We start from the raw sequence: 17,949 nt of genomic DNA on the forward strand, positions 1-17,949 counted from the left end.
TTTTTTTTCAGGACTTTTTTGATGTCAGTCTTGTAGCTGCTAGTTTTTAAAAGAAAAAGAACATAGTATTGTTTCATTGATTTTCAACAAATACAAGAGCATACTACTGATATGGCTGTTTTAAAGGCTTTCTATTATGTGTTGCAAGCATGTTGGTAATCCTGTATTGGTAGAGAAATTCTCTGTTAGAAAAAAAATAGTTCAGTAGATACATTAACTTCATAGACCTGATTTTGTCAATGGGATCTGCAGAAAGTCCTTATTTTGTCTGTGCTTGCAATACAGAAATCTCTGGAAGTATGGCAACTTGCTTAAGCTTTCAGGAGGAACTTTCTTATTTTAAAAATTGGATATTACATTTTCTGTTATAGTTTCTTCAAGGGCTTTGATGTCCTGTGGTTTTCTGTGTTATATAAATAAAGAATATCTGTATGCTAAACACATAGGCTACCTACAGCTTCCAGATGCTGCTGTTGAGTTTAGTTTGGAGTTGGATGGATGACTGAAAATGTATGTAATTTCCTTTTTTCTGCTCTGCTGTTACAAGTAGTACTTATTAACAAAATGTCTAATCAGAAACAAAGTTTATGGATTAGCTCTAAAAGTTCTGAAAAAGAAGATTTACTAAAATGCATCTAGATCCTTAGCTGTATCAGCATTTTTGAGTATCACAATAATGAAAGTAGTATATTTTTATGCCAATTGTAAGTGTTTCCAGAATATTCAACACCAGGTGTGCCAGCAGTATTTAGAATGCAAGCTGAATTGCTAATATGCATTTCAACAGCAATATACCACAAATAAATCTCAAATATATCACAGTGTTGTTATAGATGCTATCTTTGTCTTTAACCCAAAATGCTAAAATCCAGAGATGCAGATCATAACATGCTGCCACAAGCAGGAGTTTCAGGTGTAATGTTACAGTTAAAATATTTATTTACTTTGATGTTGCTAAGCAGGTAATGATACGAACAATGTCATCATCTGTAACTATTAGAACACCTGATATCATCTGTGAAGCTCCAAATAACGTGCTGGTTTTGTTCACCTTTTATAACTGCAAAACTAAGAAAATTGATAGTGTAATAAGTAATGTGTGGAGACTCAGTACCATTTACATCAGTATTTTAAAGATATTAATTTTAGGCTATATTCAGAAGAAATATTAAGATGGCAGTGATTGCTGTATACAATGTGTAGTGCTGAGCATGAGTAGAGCTGATCTCATTTGGAGAACATGTCAGGATCCAGGTATTTTTGATGTCAAGGTTAGGTTTATTTTAAACATCATTTGTCTGTTTTTCTATATAAATACAGACCTCATTGCTCACTTTTTATGATGGCTGAGCATGTATGAATTAGTATAGAAATGTTAGGGTGTATGGGGCTGGTTCTGGCCTGGCATCTCCTGTGCTAGGATCTTATTTACATTGTGGCCACCCCACATCTCTCTTTTAGCAGTCCAGTGCAAATCCTTCTATGTACATCTTTTCAGTCTGAAATAAATCCTCTCCCAGTTTGGCCCTGAAATAATCAGCGATGTAAATCACAACTGATAAAACTATTTCAGCTGCAGTTACCATGAAGACAGCTCGAGCTCTGAGTACTGGCAGCTTCAGGATGCCGAGCATCTCCAGGGCTCCAGGTAGCTCTGGGCAAGCCCTGGTGCCAGCTGCTTTGGGGACTCGCTACCAGACTTCCCAGTGATGATCCACCTGAGCCTTGCTGCATCCACTCCAGAGATGCTCTGTTCCAGTGGTGGTACTGCAGCATGAAGTCTCACTCTTCGTTTTCCACCTAGAAGAAGATACTGTCTGTGTAAACTAAATTTCTCTGCCTCCAGGCAGAATATCAGCTGAAAGAATGGACAGGGGTATGTGAAGCCAGCAGTGGCATGCTAATGTGCACTAAGCAGAGGCCTGGCTCAGGCTAGGTCCCGTGCCTGAGCCCTGTCTTTGTTGTAAACTTTCAAAAGAGCATATCTGTTATTTTTTTCTCTTTGTTTTTATGATATTGTAGATTCAAGGCTATTCAATGTAGCTTAATTAAGTTGTACTCAATAGCACCTCATAAAAATATCCTACTGGCATAATTTGATTTTAACCAAAGCTTATTGTTTATCCTGAAAGAGGGGATAGACTCGTAGAATCAGCTCATAGGACTCATAGAATCATAGAGAATCATAGAATAAGCTGGGTTGGAAGGGACCTCTGAGATCATCAAGTCCAATCCTTAATCCACTACCACTGTGGTTACCAGACCATGGCACTGAGTGCCACATTCAGTCTCTTCTTAAAAACTGTCCAGGGACACAGAATCCACCACCTCCCTGGGCAGCCCATTCCAATGTCTGATCACCCTCTCTGTAAAGGATTTCCTCCTAACATCTAGTCTAAGCCTCCCCTGGCAGAGCTTAAGACCATGCCATCTTGTCTTACTGGGAGCTGCCTGGGAGAAGAGACCAACCCCCCCCCTGGCTCCAACCTCCTTTCAGGGAGTTGTAGAGAGTGATGAGGTCTCCCCTGAGCCTCCTCTTCTCCAGACTGAACACCCCCAGCTCCCTCAGCCCTTCCTCACAGGACTTGTGCTGGATCCCTTCACAGCCTCCTTGCTCTTCTCTGGACCTGCTCCAGCACCTCAGTCTCCTTCCTGAGCTGAGGGGCCCAGAACTGGACACAGGACTCAAGCTGTGGCCTCACCAGTGCTGAGTACTGGGGAACCCAGAATGGGACAGGAGACCCTATACTGTGATGTGAGGCCACCAGCACTCCGTTACTGCAGCTCAGTGAGGGGAATTGCAGTTTTGTGTTGTAGGTATCCTCTGAGAGGAGAATGCGTGCTTGTCAGGATTTTAAGGATATTTTGATTAGACTTGCCCACAGATTCTACAGGTCTGTTGTCCTCTGCTGGAAACTCTGCTTTCTCTACCTCATAGAAGTGTAAATATGTGAATGAGGCTAAAGATACAGAAGCAACACCTACTGCAAATACTGCTTTATTTACAACACATAGGTTATTTTCTAGGAGGTGTGTATCAACAGAAGATTTTCAGTAATTGACAGAAAAAGTGCTGACTGACTTACTAACATTTCTAGGTAGTTTAATCTGTAGGTAAGTTTAATCTTTGGAAGGTTCCATATGAGCTGCCAGTATTTTGATTAGCTTTTTGTGTGTCTGTGTTAACTTTTGATTATTTTATACAGTGTAATTGCAATGCTGCAAGACATTGGAATAATATTACTGCAATTTCCTGGTTTAGCTAACCCATGTATTACATTGGTGTCCTTGTTTCTCTGCCTGTTGCATGTGCTTAGCAAGCATCTTTAATGATTTTGGTTTCGTAGCTCATGTTTACATAAAACGTGTATGCAAGCATTTCATTGCAAAACGGAGTTATGAAGACTCTGTGTTACTGAGGGTTTTTTTCTCCCCTTTTCTATCGCAAAAGTGTTGAAGCAAATTTCCCTTGCAACTTCTCTTTTTTTTTTTCTTTTCTTTTTCCCTTCTCTTGAATGCCAGTAAAATGGGTAAATGGGTGGGTTTTTATGTTTCATTAGCATTTCTTATAAGGTCTGCCTTTAGACCAGTACCCATTTTCTAAATTGTACTTCTGCAGGGCTGGAAGAAATCATGGTAACCAGATGTGGTATTTGTCTCTGGCCTGGCAAAGTGTTAGATTTAACAAAAGAAGCTAATAGAAATGTTCAAATTGACCCTTCTCATCATTTGGACTTCTTGGAGCTCAATCAATCTCTCATTATTATCAGAGTTATTCACGCAGAGGCAGAAGTGCCAGTATTTCTCATAATCAGCCCTTGAGCCGGATGTAATTTGCAATTTTGAAGCATTGTATTTTGAAACAATAATGCATTAAAACGAACAGAGCAGGAATTAGAAGCATGGTTGTCAAGCAAATGCATTGAAGAGTAGCCATAGTTTACACGTGCTCTCCAAATGCTCTTAGTGGACACTGGTAATTAGAGGCACACAATGTAGTTTTACTAAAAACATAAATTGGTCCACAATTTTTTAACTAATCTGTGGAGTGGGACAAACGTAGCAACAGAAGTTGTTACATCTTGCTGCATGGTTGTAGGGCAGCAGCAGGCAGGTGAGGAGTGTTAGGTGACTTTTTCTGACCTCCTCAGTGCTGGGAGAGCAAGAGGGTTGACTGGACTTGGCACCCAGCATGCTGGGAAAAGGACTATTTCAGCCTGACTTGGAAAAACTGCTTACATTATAGAACAATAACCAGTATTTCAGACTCAGAAATGCTCAGGCGCCTGTTAATAGTAGGCTGCTGTTGATGCTTAGAATTTGGGAATTTCCTTTTTATCCCTGTGTATGGTATTATGTATGGCAAAGTTGAGGGTTATGTCTACCAGTATGTGTGTAGTCTGGGAAAGCTGAGTTGATGTACTGAAGGCCTTCACTCAAACTGCTTCAGGAGCATGCTCTTTACTTTGTATGTGATACTTTATTTTTTTGCAATTTGTATTTACAGTTTTTCAATTACTGTTTAACCTCTTACTGCCCAGTACTGAATTATCTAACAGGGAACTACAATCTTGATGGCAAATGCTGTTTGAGAGCAGGGACAGGAGCATTTCTAAGTACATTAAATGACAGTAATGAAAGGATATGTTGCCCATTAAGATTACATTACCTATTACAAGACTGAATTAGCTTGCCCGTGTCACATGTATGAGCTGCTTTCTTCACTGACAAATAGCACACACTTAGGGTATCAAATTTAATCTTGAGGCAAGCAAATTTGTGGTCAGTAACCAGTCTCTCTTTAGAATACATGTACAACATGAAACAGTTCTTGTCACAGAAGCAAACTTTAAAATGCTTAGACTGCTATGAAACTTCCATTAAAATGTCATGCACTGCTCCTGTGGTTGCTCCCATCATTGATGATTGCTGGCATAGTTGTATGTAAGCAGAAGTTTTCTTTTTTATCCCTGAGTGCTTCAGGGATGCCACAATCCACAGCTTAAAAGGTTCTGGCTGACCACCATGAAAATGAGTTAGCTATGGTGACTTTTAGTATGTTGTGGTATTGCTTGCTGAGTTGATTTGTAGAAGTATCTCTTGCCTATTTGCAGGCTTGCTACTGTCTTTTAAATATTACCATTGTAAAATTACCCCCACTTCCTTTGATCGTCTCAGCCTGTTTTTAAACTGCTGTAGTTTGTATAGTTATTAGGTGGGTTTTTTCCCCTAATTTCTTGTGATTTATTAATTAATTTATTTATTTGAGCTCTCAATGGGCTCAGCTAGCCTTAGGCAATCGTGAGAGGCAATGCAAGAAGATTATCTTCTGTTTAGAGATTTGCAAACAGATGGTCTTACCATATAAGAAATCTGTTTTTAAAAGTTCCACCATTTTATGCTGAAAGTAAATATAACAAATGCTTAAGTTGTGAAAAGAGAGAGACTTAGTGTGAATAATACTCTACTTGTTGTGTCATGCCTTTCAGGAAATGTTATCAAAACTGTTTATGAAAATAATTGAATGAAACCTCTTGACATGTCTCTTGGTTTGGCATCATACCCATTTTCTATGAAGCTGGGATACTGACTCACCAAGGCAGGCAGATTAAGCTTCAGAGGCTGGAAACAGTTACAGATCCCACACGTTGCTTCCACTTTGTTCCAGGAAGCCTGTGTGGGAATCACCAGTGATGTTGCCCATGAAAGGATTACAATTTTTGGGCTGCCCTTACAGTGGTTTTTGAGTAGCCTTTGGTGAGATGTACTAGAATCCTCACCTGAACAGCACTGATAAGTAGTTTTATTGGTTGAAAAGTGAGACAGAAGATGTTGGTAGAAAATGTGTGAATACATCACAGGAGACTTTCACAGTTTGGCAGCTTCAGAGAGGGCTGATGATTTGGAGTGATAATCACTTCAGTTCTGGTTTAAATTTCTGTTTTCATGTCTGAGAATGTAAATTTCTCTCTTGCTTGAAGGCAAACTTTATTATTCTGAAGATGTATAAATGTACCTTTCCAGAAGTATTTTTTATTATTATGAGTTACCTGTGTGCTTTTGTTATGCTCCTTTCTTGGTTTGGGACAGCAGAAATCTCCAGAAACATTCTTGGCAGGAGTCTTCTGCTGAAAGCTGCAGCAGAAGGAGTGCTGCTTTATCAGTTTTAACATAGGCAAGGAAACTGTGGAAAATGAGAAGTTATAAATGTCCATTTTAACTATACCCACAAGCTCCTACATCAAGCTGTCTTGCTCCTGCTGCCTGTACATCTGTGCTTCTGTGTCATCTCAGGACAGTGCTGCTGCTGAGTCACTCCAGCAGTCGTTCTACTCCCTCCTAACAAGTAGAATTTGATCTACTAATTTGATTAGATGTGATAACTGGCCATTTCTAGAAATCTATTGCAAATATGTAAATGTTTGTACATACAAGCTTATTTTTAAAGATAGCACTTGCACAGTTTTGCTTTGAGAGGAAATCTTGTAAACTCTCAAGTCATCACTAAGCAGGATGATTTTTTTGTGCACTGTGTTGCGTCCTTGTTTATGCTTACTAAATTTTATTTTAGGAACATAATGTTTTTGCTTGCCTCAATAATCTTTTGCAATATAAATTTTAGAATTTTGCTGATACAGCAGCGTGAAACAGATTACAGAAATCATTGCTAAATCCTCTGAGTAGTGTTAGGGTGTGTGTATTTACTATGGGGAAAAGAGCATGCCTTGAAGACAGAAAGCACTGATAAAATAGCTCAAGACACTTAACATTTGTTAATTTTTAATGATGGTATTTTTTCTATTAAGGAACATAATGCTACCAAACTTTTTCTGTCTCAATCAATTTTTGTGTTTTTTTTTCATTAATCAAGTAATGCATGTTTCTTCTATAGCTCTTTATTCTAATGAAATATGTGAATGATTTTGTAGACGACAATGATCTCATCAGTAAAGCATCAAAGTAAAATCCATTTAGCAGATTATATATATGTCATTTTTTATATCAAGGATGCTATGTATATTCTTTTAAACTGAAGCTGGTTTTGAGATAAGTTATAATTATGGAATTTCTGTTGCTGCCACCCATATATCCTCCTTTCTTCATTTGTTCTGTCTATATATTTATTCAAAATCATTTACATGTTAGTTATTGTTACATGTGCATTTTATATACACTTCACATGTTTTATATATATGCCATTGTGTTGTAGCTTGAGCTGCTTGTTAAATTTTCTGCTACTTTGTCTTCTCTGTTGAGTCTTGCACTGTTTAATTGCTCTGATGCATTGGCCCAAAGCCACTGAAGGGACTTGTTAGTCAGTGCCTCTCTATCTAATGCAATAGGCTTTGGATTAGGCCACCTCCTAGTTGGTGACAGTAATTAAAGCAAGTAAGCTTGAAAGTAAGCCAGCTATGGACTGAGAGAGGGGTTTAGGTATGCATGTTAGTTTGATTGTAGTTAGTCAGAGTTCCTGGGATTTCCTATTTGAGGGTCGAACTTTGAGGGCATATAGGTCTCTGATCTTGTAGTTTTATTAATAGTAATGTGACAAACTAATATCACAGGGTCTGATTGTGATTTTGGTGTTACATTCTAGAGATCATACTTTAAAAAATGGTCCTTTTCTATTTTTTAATTTCTTCACTTACAGTGATTGCTATTGTTGGGTGAATTTGAGGATTAAGTTTGTGGAACTGTGAAGATGACTTTGAGCATTTACACTTATCTTGAAAAATTTTCTAACCCTTAATGTGCAAGGAGAATTAAGAAGTAATAAATTAAGTAGAATGCTGGAGTATCTTGTAATTATAGTGAACAAGATTTCAGCTGTTCTTTTTCGTCAATTTCTCTCACTTGTGGATAACACAGGGTATTTTTAATTTACAACCTGTTTTTCAATTAGTCAATTTTTTTCTTGAAGTTTTTTGCTTATGCAGTTACAGAACAAAATTAAACAACTTTTTAACTTTGCCTTTTATAACAAGGATTAGATGAGAGAGCTACTTGATAAACTAGCTGTTATTGAGGTAGTGTTCCTGTGTTTATCAATGTTGTTACTATTACAAAAAGATATGGTGTATCCTCAGAGAAGTATTAAGCTCTGTCTTTGAAAGAATATGATTATAAACAAAAACAGTGGGGTTTTAGTTATTATTTGGGATTTGGAGGAAAATGTATTTTCCTTTTCCTCTTTATTTTCTACGATGAGCAATACAGAATACTCTCTATTCTGCTTCTGAGAATTCAGACTGGGGGAAGTGGTGGCCACAGGTCACCATTATGCTGCTCTGGATGCAGGTGCTCCACTGTATCTGATGTAGCTCAAGTTTTAGCATCAGAACATTTTTCATTATAAATATTTTAATTTTGTGAGGCAGTAGTGTATGTAATTTTGCTGAATATCATGGGGTGGCTTGTGTCTGTTCACTGGTACCTTGTACACTGATTTAGGTAGGGCTTTAATAGCTCACAGTCACATTTTTGGCACTGAATTTAGCAAATGACAGGAACTTGGAATTAGATTCCCAGGACTGTCTGAACATCAGTGTCACAGATGCTCCTTTTCTGCACTGTTTTGTTTTTTTTTAATTCCAATGTAGTTCTTACTTTTTTTTTTTTTTTAAATGCTGTCCTCCTTTTTTTAATACAAGGAGCATTGATAGCACACAGATTCTGAGCGGTGGAGTTCTAATGTCTGCTTCAGAAGGCAAGCTGTAATTTAATTTTCATTTGTAAAAACTGCAACAGGGATCCCAGACACCAGCCTCACAGCAATGAGAAAGAGAACATCACAGGTTCAGACAAGTGCCTGAAAATCTCCAGGTGCTTCAGACACTTGGTAACCAGCTGCGTGCAGTGGAGAACAGCTCCTGCATCTGGGAAGTGAGCTTCAAGGGCTAGGATCAAATCACTTGTCAGTATCCTCAAGGCTGTGTCCTTGCAAAAATCTAGAGTCTCTGTGACACAGGACAAATGGATATTGATTGCTAATTTACAAGGGAGATACCATTAACAATTGCCCTTTGGGAGTTTCCAGCTTTAGCTTGTTACCAATAAATGAGCAGTCTCTTCACTGGGGAAGCTATTACAGAGATGTGCCAGGACATCCAGTATATGCATTATGGAAGAAATAGTATTGGAAGAAGTAAGGTTCCAAAGTTGCCCTGGGTCATGTTTGGGTCACGCATCCTAATTCTTCCCTTTCATATGAATACCTGAGCAGTAAAGAAGCTTCTCCATGATGTAAATGCTGGTGGCTTGTGGGAAGATGTCACACACATTAAGGTTTGTGGGGCAAGTCAGTGAGGTGACTTTCACATTTAAGAAGATGAAACTTATATGAAGGTAAGCCAGATCTTTTCCCTGGGCTTATGCATTCATACTGGGGTGTTTTAATTATCAGGAGCAATTCTTGGGACCTGATCCAAGTTTTGCTTCTTTTGACTCACGGGCCACTGGAGAGCAACGGGGAAGGTCTTTCCCACTGGCTGTGAAGATGGTGCAGGGTGGCTGTAGGATAGGCTTTTGGTATTTAGAAAGGGTGTTGAATAGAATGCTTGATTGTCAGTGGTCTCAATACTTTTATTTTTGTTTCAAAGTGTCCTATTCAAATTACTAATCATGACTCTGTGTCAGAAACATCTACCTGAGGAGACTGGAAAGATGTGATTTTGGATAGCTTGACACCATTGTTGTCACCACAGGACACAGTTGAGGGAGTATTTAGCAGGTCAAGTGGTGTGCCTTAGTATCCCTGGTTGTTACTCTTCTGTAGTTAAACTCGGCTTGAATATGAATGTTAAATACTTAATAAATGTCTCCTTTAAGTCTGGTGGAGAGGATACTGATTTGGGCTGTGAGTGTCATTATGACTTTAAGTTGTACTTCACAGAACATACACTGTTAATAGAAATTAATATGAAACACACAGTTAGTAAGAGTAATCTTAGCAAAACCATTCATTAATAATAGGAGTGGGGAGTGCTCACTGCTCCTACAGAAATGAAAGATGGGGGTTGCATGTGTGTGCATATGTAGGTATCCCCATCACAGTTGTTTTACACACCTTTCTCAAGTGTTTGGTGGAGCCTGGAAAATGTTTTTACTCTGTCTGTAAGTTCTACTATTGTAAGCTGAAGCTTAACAGAGATGCTGTTAGACTTGCCATCTCAGATGAGATTAGAAATCTTGAACTTGTAAATAATACTGGAGATCTTGCTAAAAGTATGCAAACATGTTCAGATCCAGACTCACAAAGTGCTGTGTGTTTCCAAACTGTTCTGCAGCTTCTGCAAATTTCATTTAGGAGTGTCATGGAGGTGCAGGTGATGGTGTTAGAAGCATGAAGCACAATCAGGGAGGGGAGTGAGTGGTGTTGATTTTTCAGGGTTTGAGTGTAGAGACAGTGCAGTTAACATTGCTGAACTTGTTACAAGCAGTGGTGATTATGGCAGATAGATCACTCTGCAGGTGACAAAATCCAGAGAAGGCAACTTTGCAAGACCACCATGGTTCATACTCTGCCAGGCTGCCCACTGCCGGGATGATCACAGAGCTTGTCAGACATGGGCACTGTAAAGTCTCCTGTCAGTGTGGAGACAATGTGGCCATGCTTTGAAATGCCTGGGAAAAGAGCAAAGATGTCTTCTGGAACCCTTATCAGGACTGTCCCTGAGGGCAGAAGGAATGTTCTTTCCCTGATGAGTGGAAGAAAATCCTGAAAGAAAAGAAAGGCTGTTGCCACAGCTTGCTCATGAGTCAGAGAAAATTGAACCCTCCTACTGCTCCAAGCACTGCTGTGTGGGAAACCCACCTCTGCCTCTGCTGAAATCCTGCACAAGTGTGGTTTGTGCTTTCTGTGATTCTGTCTGGGCTTGGGTGGTTGGAACTGGAAATTCAAACTGTTGATTTTTTTCTAGGTTTGCATTATGTGTTAACATTAGAAGTATTCTCTCCACAATCATGCAGCCTGACCAGACATTTACTAGGTTTGTTAGAAACAAGGTTGTTTGCTTACAAGGTTTGTCAGAAATTTTCCATGAAATTTATATTTTTTAATAAAGTATTGATTTTAATATATTTCTGTCCATACTTGCAATGAATTGACTTATGGTGGTAGAAATTCTATTTTGCTGCCAAAACATGATGGTTACTAACTAATTTTTTTTGTTTGGTTATTTTGTTGTTTGTTTTTTGGTTGGTTTTTTTAATAACAACCAGTTCTTTTTCAAAATTAAACTGACTACTCCAGAATTTGATTTCTTTGCTTTGCCTGACCATTTGAATGGATCAAGAAAGTGCAGGAAACAGAAACAAATGTTGGCATCCCAGAGATGCTGTGCTACAGTACCACATATGTTGTGTGTCACCTCACAGCTCTGTTCTGTCAGTCAGACCCCTGCCACCCCTGGCACTCTCTGTATATCAGGGTAGAATGGCTCAGTTCCACTGTTTTGCTGCCAAAACTCCTCTCTTGGCTAGAGGAATGAGGGCTATTTTAAATAAACCGTTCTCTTTTGTCTAGTGTACAACATCTAGAACTTGATTGGAATCTCTTGTGTCATATATGTAAATGTTTTGAATAATGGTTTATTCTCTAATAAATAGGCGGATGCTTTAAAGGATACATTCTGATGTTTCTAGTCACTGAATTTAAATATGTCAGTTTTACATACAACATATTATAACATCAGAGACTCTATGTGGTATTTGGTGTTTAAGTGTATCATGACCTCTGCCTTTCCCTTTTCAGATGCTTATTAGCAAAAAATTTCATTTTTCTTATGCCTCAGTTTGGAAATGAGCAATCTGGGAACTATTGAGAATAACTATGCATTTGAAAGTTTGCATACACACTCCTACACTCTAGTTTTGTGTTGTTTTTTTTAAACAGCTGCCCTAAGAGCCATAAACATGGTTACACAGCATAGTCATAGCTCTTGACTAAGTGATCAGAAATTAATCTTTCTGAATGGTCACTGTATGGTATGTCTCCAACCCACACAATGGCTTTGTACTGGAATCAACAGGAACAAAATAAAAATACTGTAAATGCCTGGAGGACTCTACATAATTTAAACATTTTACATTCACAGGTCAGAAGAAAGTTTTAAGAACTCCGTGGTTTATTCACTGTTTGTGAGCATTTTGGGTGTCCTGTATCACCATTATTGGACTTTGCACGTTTGAGTGCTTTCATTTCACTTCTGATGTGAACCTGAGTGTGAGTGTCAGTCTGCTCTCATCTGAGCATTGGGTTGAAAAACAATAGAATTCTTTCTGCTTTCAGTATGAGAGATGATCCCACATTTAATACGTATCCCTTATGCTTTAAAAAGAAAACTTTCACCTAAACTTAGATGTATTTAAGGTCTGAATTTAAGTGTTTGTTTAGTTCACTCTATCCAAAAGCTATTTCTTTCAGAATAGGTCTGAAATATCTAAGAAATACCCACAATTTTGCCCTAATATAATAACTGAGTATCTCAAATGTCAGACTGTGCTCTCCTTGAAAGTCTGAAAGAAAACAGTGGAATGTGCAAGTATGGAATAAGCCTAAAATACTTGAAATGTAGCCAGTAGAGGGAAGGAAGAGATGTGAGGAGAGCAAACCATGGGTTGGCAGCATCCCACTTGGTCTGGGACAGCTCAGGAAGCTTCATCTCTCCACTCACCCTCCTTGCACTGGAGCACTCTTGGGGGAAAAGAGTCATGAATAACAAAGTTTAAAAAAAAATGGTGCTTACAATGAATCAGTTTTGATTTTTGGATGGTGTCCACTCTGGTGAAATGCTCTTGTGGGAGTGGTGTGGAGGGTGGTACTGCACTTTGGGCAGTTGTCACACATACAGCTCTGTATTTTTGGCAGTTCATACATGAAGCCTTCACTGAATATAAACTTAAGTTACGTTCTTTGGCAGTAACATAGTATTGAGTAATTTCTAAAACATTGTTTGACCATATATTTAAGAATAGTGACCCCAAAATCCTGGCAGAAAAAAGGAATGTGGTCCTATTATTTTGTTTTGGGTTGTTCTGTTCTTTAGTGAAGAATTCTATAAAGTTTTAAGAGGAGTGAAATAAAAATAAGATTCAAAATCTATAGATGCACACATACAAAATAACCAAAACTAACCAACCAGCCAAAAGAAAAACCAAAAAACAAGCAGCCTGAAAGTATTATAAAATTGATCTTTGCACTCTTGCTTCCTGGTTTCCAAGCAGCCCTTCTTGGATGACTCTCTTTGTAATAGGAAAAGGAAAATGCAGTTTTGTTCATTTCACAAGTTAGATTCTTTTTTTGTGTGTTATTAACAGGTTTGGCAAACATCGCAAAGATGACAAGAGTGAGAAAACTGGTAAAATAAAAGTGCAGGAAGCTCTTACTTCAGAAGAGGAGAGAATACGAATGAAGCAAGAACAGGAGAGGTAGACTTCAGTATTTGCTTACACCTATATAGACAGAGTTTGTTTTTTAAACTAAATAACTGAAGCTCAGTTTTTACTGATGAAATTTCTCAAATGTTGATATGTTTATATATTTTAAATAATGAGACGAATCTAGATTTATTTTGGACACTGGTATCAACAGCTTCTTTGGCTGAATTAAGCATCTTTGATAAACCTAGAGCTCCTTTCTATATTGAGGAGACTGGAGTAATACTATGAAATGTTTTCCTTATACATTCTATAACTGATTTTATTGAGATTTTCAGAAAACAAATATTTATATAGAATGAAATATGTTTTGTATTTTTCTTCAAAGTCTTGCATATCTAGTTTTTCCACTGATATATTTAGTAAAAATCTAAAAATTATACTTATCAGTATATTTGTCAATGGAGTTCAGTCTATTTATGTGTCATGCAGTCTGTTTATGGAATGAAATGTATATTAAACTGCTAATTGTAAAAATGAGTGGTGAGTACCTCTATTTTTCCTTGTCAGCTTCCCTTAACGTCGAAAAGTTATGTAATATATATGTATCATATACTTTTCTCATTTTTTCCAGCCTGCTTTTCATTCTTGTCTTCTAGCCCTAGATATCTGCGTTATCTCTTAAATCAATTTAATCAAAATCTTGCAAAGCTTAGTTTTAAAATTATATAGTATTTGGGGATGCATGTAGAAAGAAGACCTCTTTGAGAAGACATCACTTCAGCCAGGACACAAACCTCAAAGGGTTACAAAGTTTGAATGCTGAATGTTAAATAGATACATTTAGCAGTGGAAGTGAACTATGAACTGAAATGATTTAGCTAAAAATTGTGCTATAGCTTAGCCTTAAATTAAGGATTGTAGGAGGCACTGTGGAGGGAATTTTTGCTGTCCTTTTAGAGGAGCTGTATATTTAGTCTCGATTCTTTTTAGCATCATCTCTATGCATCTCTAGTCTTCTGCAGATAACAGAAGTCTTATAAACAAGGGCTTCATTAACAGCTCACCAGTATAGCAGAGCCACACTAACTTCTGTATAGTGTCCTCAGTTGAATCTATAATAGTTTGCTTTCAGTTCTTTTAAGGTTGAATGATTTATGCTGAAGTTAAGGCAGGCTAGGAGTCTATTAGTTAATGAAGATCAGCAGAAACTTGTTAATCTGCAGAAATTTTATCATTTTTGACCATCTGTTTGGATTACATTATGGGAGTTTTTTTACTCTTTAACAAGCCAAAAATTATGTAAAAAATTTATTCACGTCTTTCTCCATCCATTCTGACAGTAGAGGATGGCTGGATCACAGTGCTTGGTTCTTTTGTATTTGTCTGATTGTTTTTTAGTTTCAATATTTTTAACAAAAAGTGATGCAGGGTCATTAAATTTGTTCCCATTTTTAAGAATAATGTGCTTTCAGATAAAATGGTAAAGGGGTGTACTGAAACTGAAGGAATTAAACAACTTTGGCTATGAGGGCACGTGTGCAGTCAACTTCCCTTTAAGCATGGGCAAACCAGGCATGCTGTGGATAAGCTCCTGCCAGGGTGCAGAGCCCTTGGAAGGTGCCTCTGTCACCCCTGCAAGCTCAGGGCCGGAGGACTCTTAGCCACACATGCACTGGGCTGATCCTTGGCTTAATACCCTCTGCAGAACCCAAACTTACCCAGCACCAAGGATTTCTTAGTAACTTTTAAGTACCCAGAAAATCAGCTATGTACGTTTATTCAAAGAAGAAAGACTTGAAGTTTGAGTCAGTAATGTTTTCTCTCTCTTCATTCTCTCTTTCTCTGTGTCTCTCTGTCTCTCCCAGTAAGAATGATGAGAGTATAGACTGTCCATGTGGTGATGTAAGAGAGGTTGCAATAGTCACGCTGGGTACTCAGGTAGAATTATGAAATTCTTTGTACAGCCCCCGATGCATGGAGTAAATTCCTAATCCCTGTCCATCAAGTTATGCTAACCAATTTGAATCTTTTCTGGAATCTTGTGTGTCATAAAAACAATTTTATTTGTTCACTGGAAATGCATGTGCCAGAACTTCGTAACAGCTTGATGTTATTATAACATGGGTCCTCCTGCTCCTCTTGTTACTCTCTTTCCCTAACTGTGTATTTGCTTTCCTTTGTGGTATGTCTATAAGAGAATGCAAGCTCTTTGGGGTAGTGGCATGTACAACTAATAAAAGACAATAAAATAGCAACCGAATGTGTGAGGTGCTTCCTTGTTTCTGAAAAATTCAGACACTGATTTGGTCCACAGAGACTAAATATTTTTACAGATAGATTGCAGAGCGTTTCCTTTTGATCCTTTAAAATAATGATGTTAGATACATGCTATTAATGCAGAGTACTCTTGCAAATTAAATGATCAATCCCTCAAAATGCTTACTAGGAGACAGTGTAAAATATTCTTTTCATAGTCGGTTCATAATGGCTGCTATTTTAACATTGTTTTCTTGAATATTTTGCTCCTCAATGGTTTTAGCAGTGCAATTCACTTGCTCTGTTTTAAGTGGTATTTAATACTATATACCATTATGGTGATGCAATACTGTGGGGAAACAGGTTGGATTTAATGAATTTACTATGTATGAGAGGCTAGGAGTAAAAATCCTTAGGGGATTAAAGAACAAGTGAACAGTCCATTAAAAAATCAATCATGGCCACAATTTTATGAAATTATTATGCTTTGAGTTGATAATTTTAATAGTATTGTGATCACAGGAGTATTTTCTTTAAAATCATAAAAATAATGTTCATATAGATTATAAGGAAAATAAGCAAATTAATGTTCTTCAATTTACCATGATTGAAATGAATAAAATTGTCTTTTATAAACATCATGCTAAAAATAATTCCTTATTAAGGAGCATATCTCTTACGCTGTATATGGTGTGTGTATACTGACAATATTAACGTAATTCTGAACAAAAAAAATGAAATTATGTAGTTGAAAATACAGGCAGATTTCAATGGAACACACAACTGGAACAATTAGTAGTGTCATCTGAGGACACCCACACTCTTAACAAAATTGCTGTAAGATGCTTGCTGCTAGTAAATTTTCCAAATGTGGGATTAACAGTTCATCCAAGGTCATAGGACATTGTCCCCCTCCCCGTGTCACTATTCTTCAGTACTAATTTACTCCAGAAAAAGAAGTCAGCTTGCATTATCCTTGAGTATATGCCAAACACTGACCTGAAAATCCAAATGGGCTCTGGTGTGCTGCTATAAAGGATGTCTCTCCCTAGCAATGACACCATTTAAAACCTTCAGGCAAAACTAAGCAATAGGTTTTCTGAATTTGGCCTGTGTCTCCTAAGAAGGAGACTATAATGCAAGGTCTTGAGAAAGTCAAATGAGACCTGAATTCAATTAGCTCCATTCCTTTGCCAGATCACAGCTGTTTTATATATATGCTAACTTAGAGCCCCTCTTTGCCATGCTGTCATCCCATCCATCACTGGACTACTAAAAGTGGATACCCACTGAGATGCTACATTCACTCGGATAGACTTAGAAAAACAGCCCTGGGACCTTCTTGGTTTTGCTACAGAAGGTCTACTATCAGTTCCAGAATATCCTGATGCAGCTGTGGTTGCCTCAACTTCCTAAGAATTATGTCAGATTTTACAGATTGAGGATGCATGGGGTTTCTTGAGTTTTGAGAGACACTTCAAACTCTTCTACTTTCACATAAGCATTACTATGTAGTATAGACTTAAAACCAGATTTTGAATCTTCCATCAGTGGCCAAAAGGAATTATTGTTACAACCCAGTTAGTTTTCATATGGATGGTCTTCTGCTGTGCTATTGGACCTAAGCCTTTTGAAGCTCTTAGAATTTTCCACTTTAGAAACTCTCTACATCTGTTCTTCAAGGGATTCCCAGGACAGGGTTTTCTCTGCATGTACCCAATGTGTCCATCAGTATCCTGCACCCTGTTTTCTGATTTCTTCAACACCCTGTAGTGTAGGTTCTTTCTTGGGAGATGTGGAGACAAGACTGTTCAGAAAACCTACTGCTTTTGTCTTTTGTCTTTTATTGGTGGCCCTTGCTGGAGAGAGACATCTCACTAACAGCAGGTTCTGATATTTTATGCGTCTTCCTCTTTCACATTTGAATTTTTCCTTGGATTTCCTTTCTATTTTTTGACAGTTTGGGTTTTTTGGTTTTGTTTGTTTGGTGTGGGTTTGGGGTTTTTTTGTTGTTGTTGTTGGTTGTTGGTTTTTTTTTTAGCAAGTAAAAATTTTTTGCCTGTGTTCTTCCCTTCTACTCAGGCACATACAGTTCTTGACACCTTCCTAGCAAGGCCTTGCATGCTGGCCCTGTTCTCAGCTTTGGACAGACTTCCTCTAGCAAACCAAGTGCTCCACAATCCAAATAGTTTTAGTGTTTGTACCTGGGTAGTAGGTAGTGGAAGAATGAAATAAACATACTTCTTTGTGATGCTTTAAAAAAATCCAGTGTTGTATCCAGTGTTGTTTACTGCTAGAGAATACTTAAAAGAT

General features: G+C 37.8%; 1 protein-coding gene across 24 annotated transcripts in view; it reads left to right on the forward strand.

Moving 5' to 3' along the window:
* Positions 1–17,949, forward strand: part of PARD3 (par-3 family cell polarity regulator) — a 438,795-nt gene that overhangs the window by 309,332 nt on the left and 111,514 nt on the right. For 14 of the 24 annotated variants that reach the window (XM_071734825.1, XM_071734818.1, XM_071734834.1 and 11 more), the window contains one exon: positions 13,318–13,428. The exons of 8 other annotated variants lie outside the window; for them this stretch is intronic. In XM_071734825.1, coding sequence (XP_071590926.1) covers positions 13,318–13,428 — 111 coding nt within the window. Of the gene's footprint in view, positions 1–10,439; positions 11,627–13,317; positions 13,429–15,245; positions 15,319–17,949 lie in introns of those variants that run through there. 2 more of the 24 variants (XM_071734840.1, XM_071734841.1) reach the window with 2 other exon arrangements.

This window comes from Heliangelus exortis, chromosome 2 (genome assembly GCF_036169615.1).
Source record: "Heliangelus exortis chromosome 2, bHelExo1.hap1, whole genome shotgun sequence".
In the NCBI taxonomy this organism is placed as follows: Eukaryota; Metazoa; Chordata; class Aves; order Apodiformes; family Trochilidae; genus Heliangelus; species Heliangelus exortis.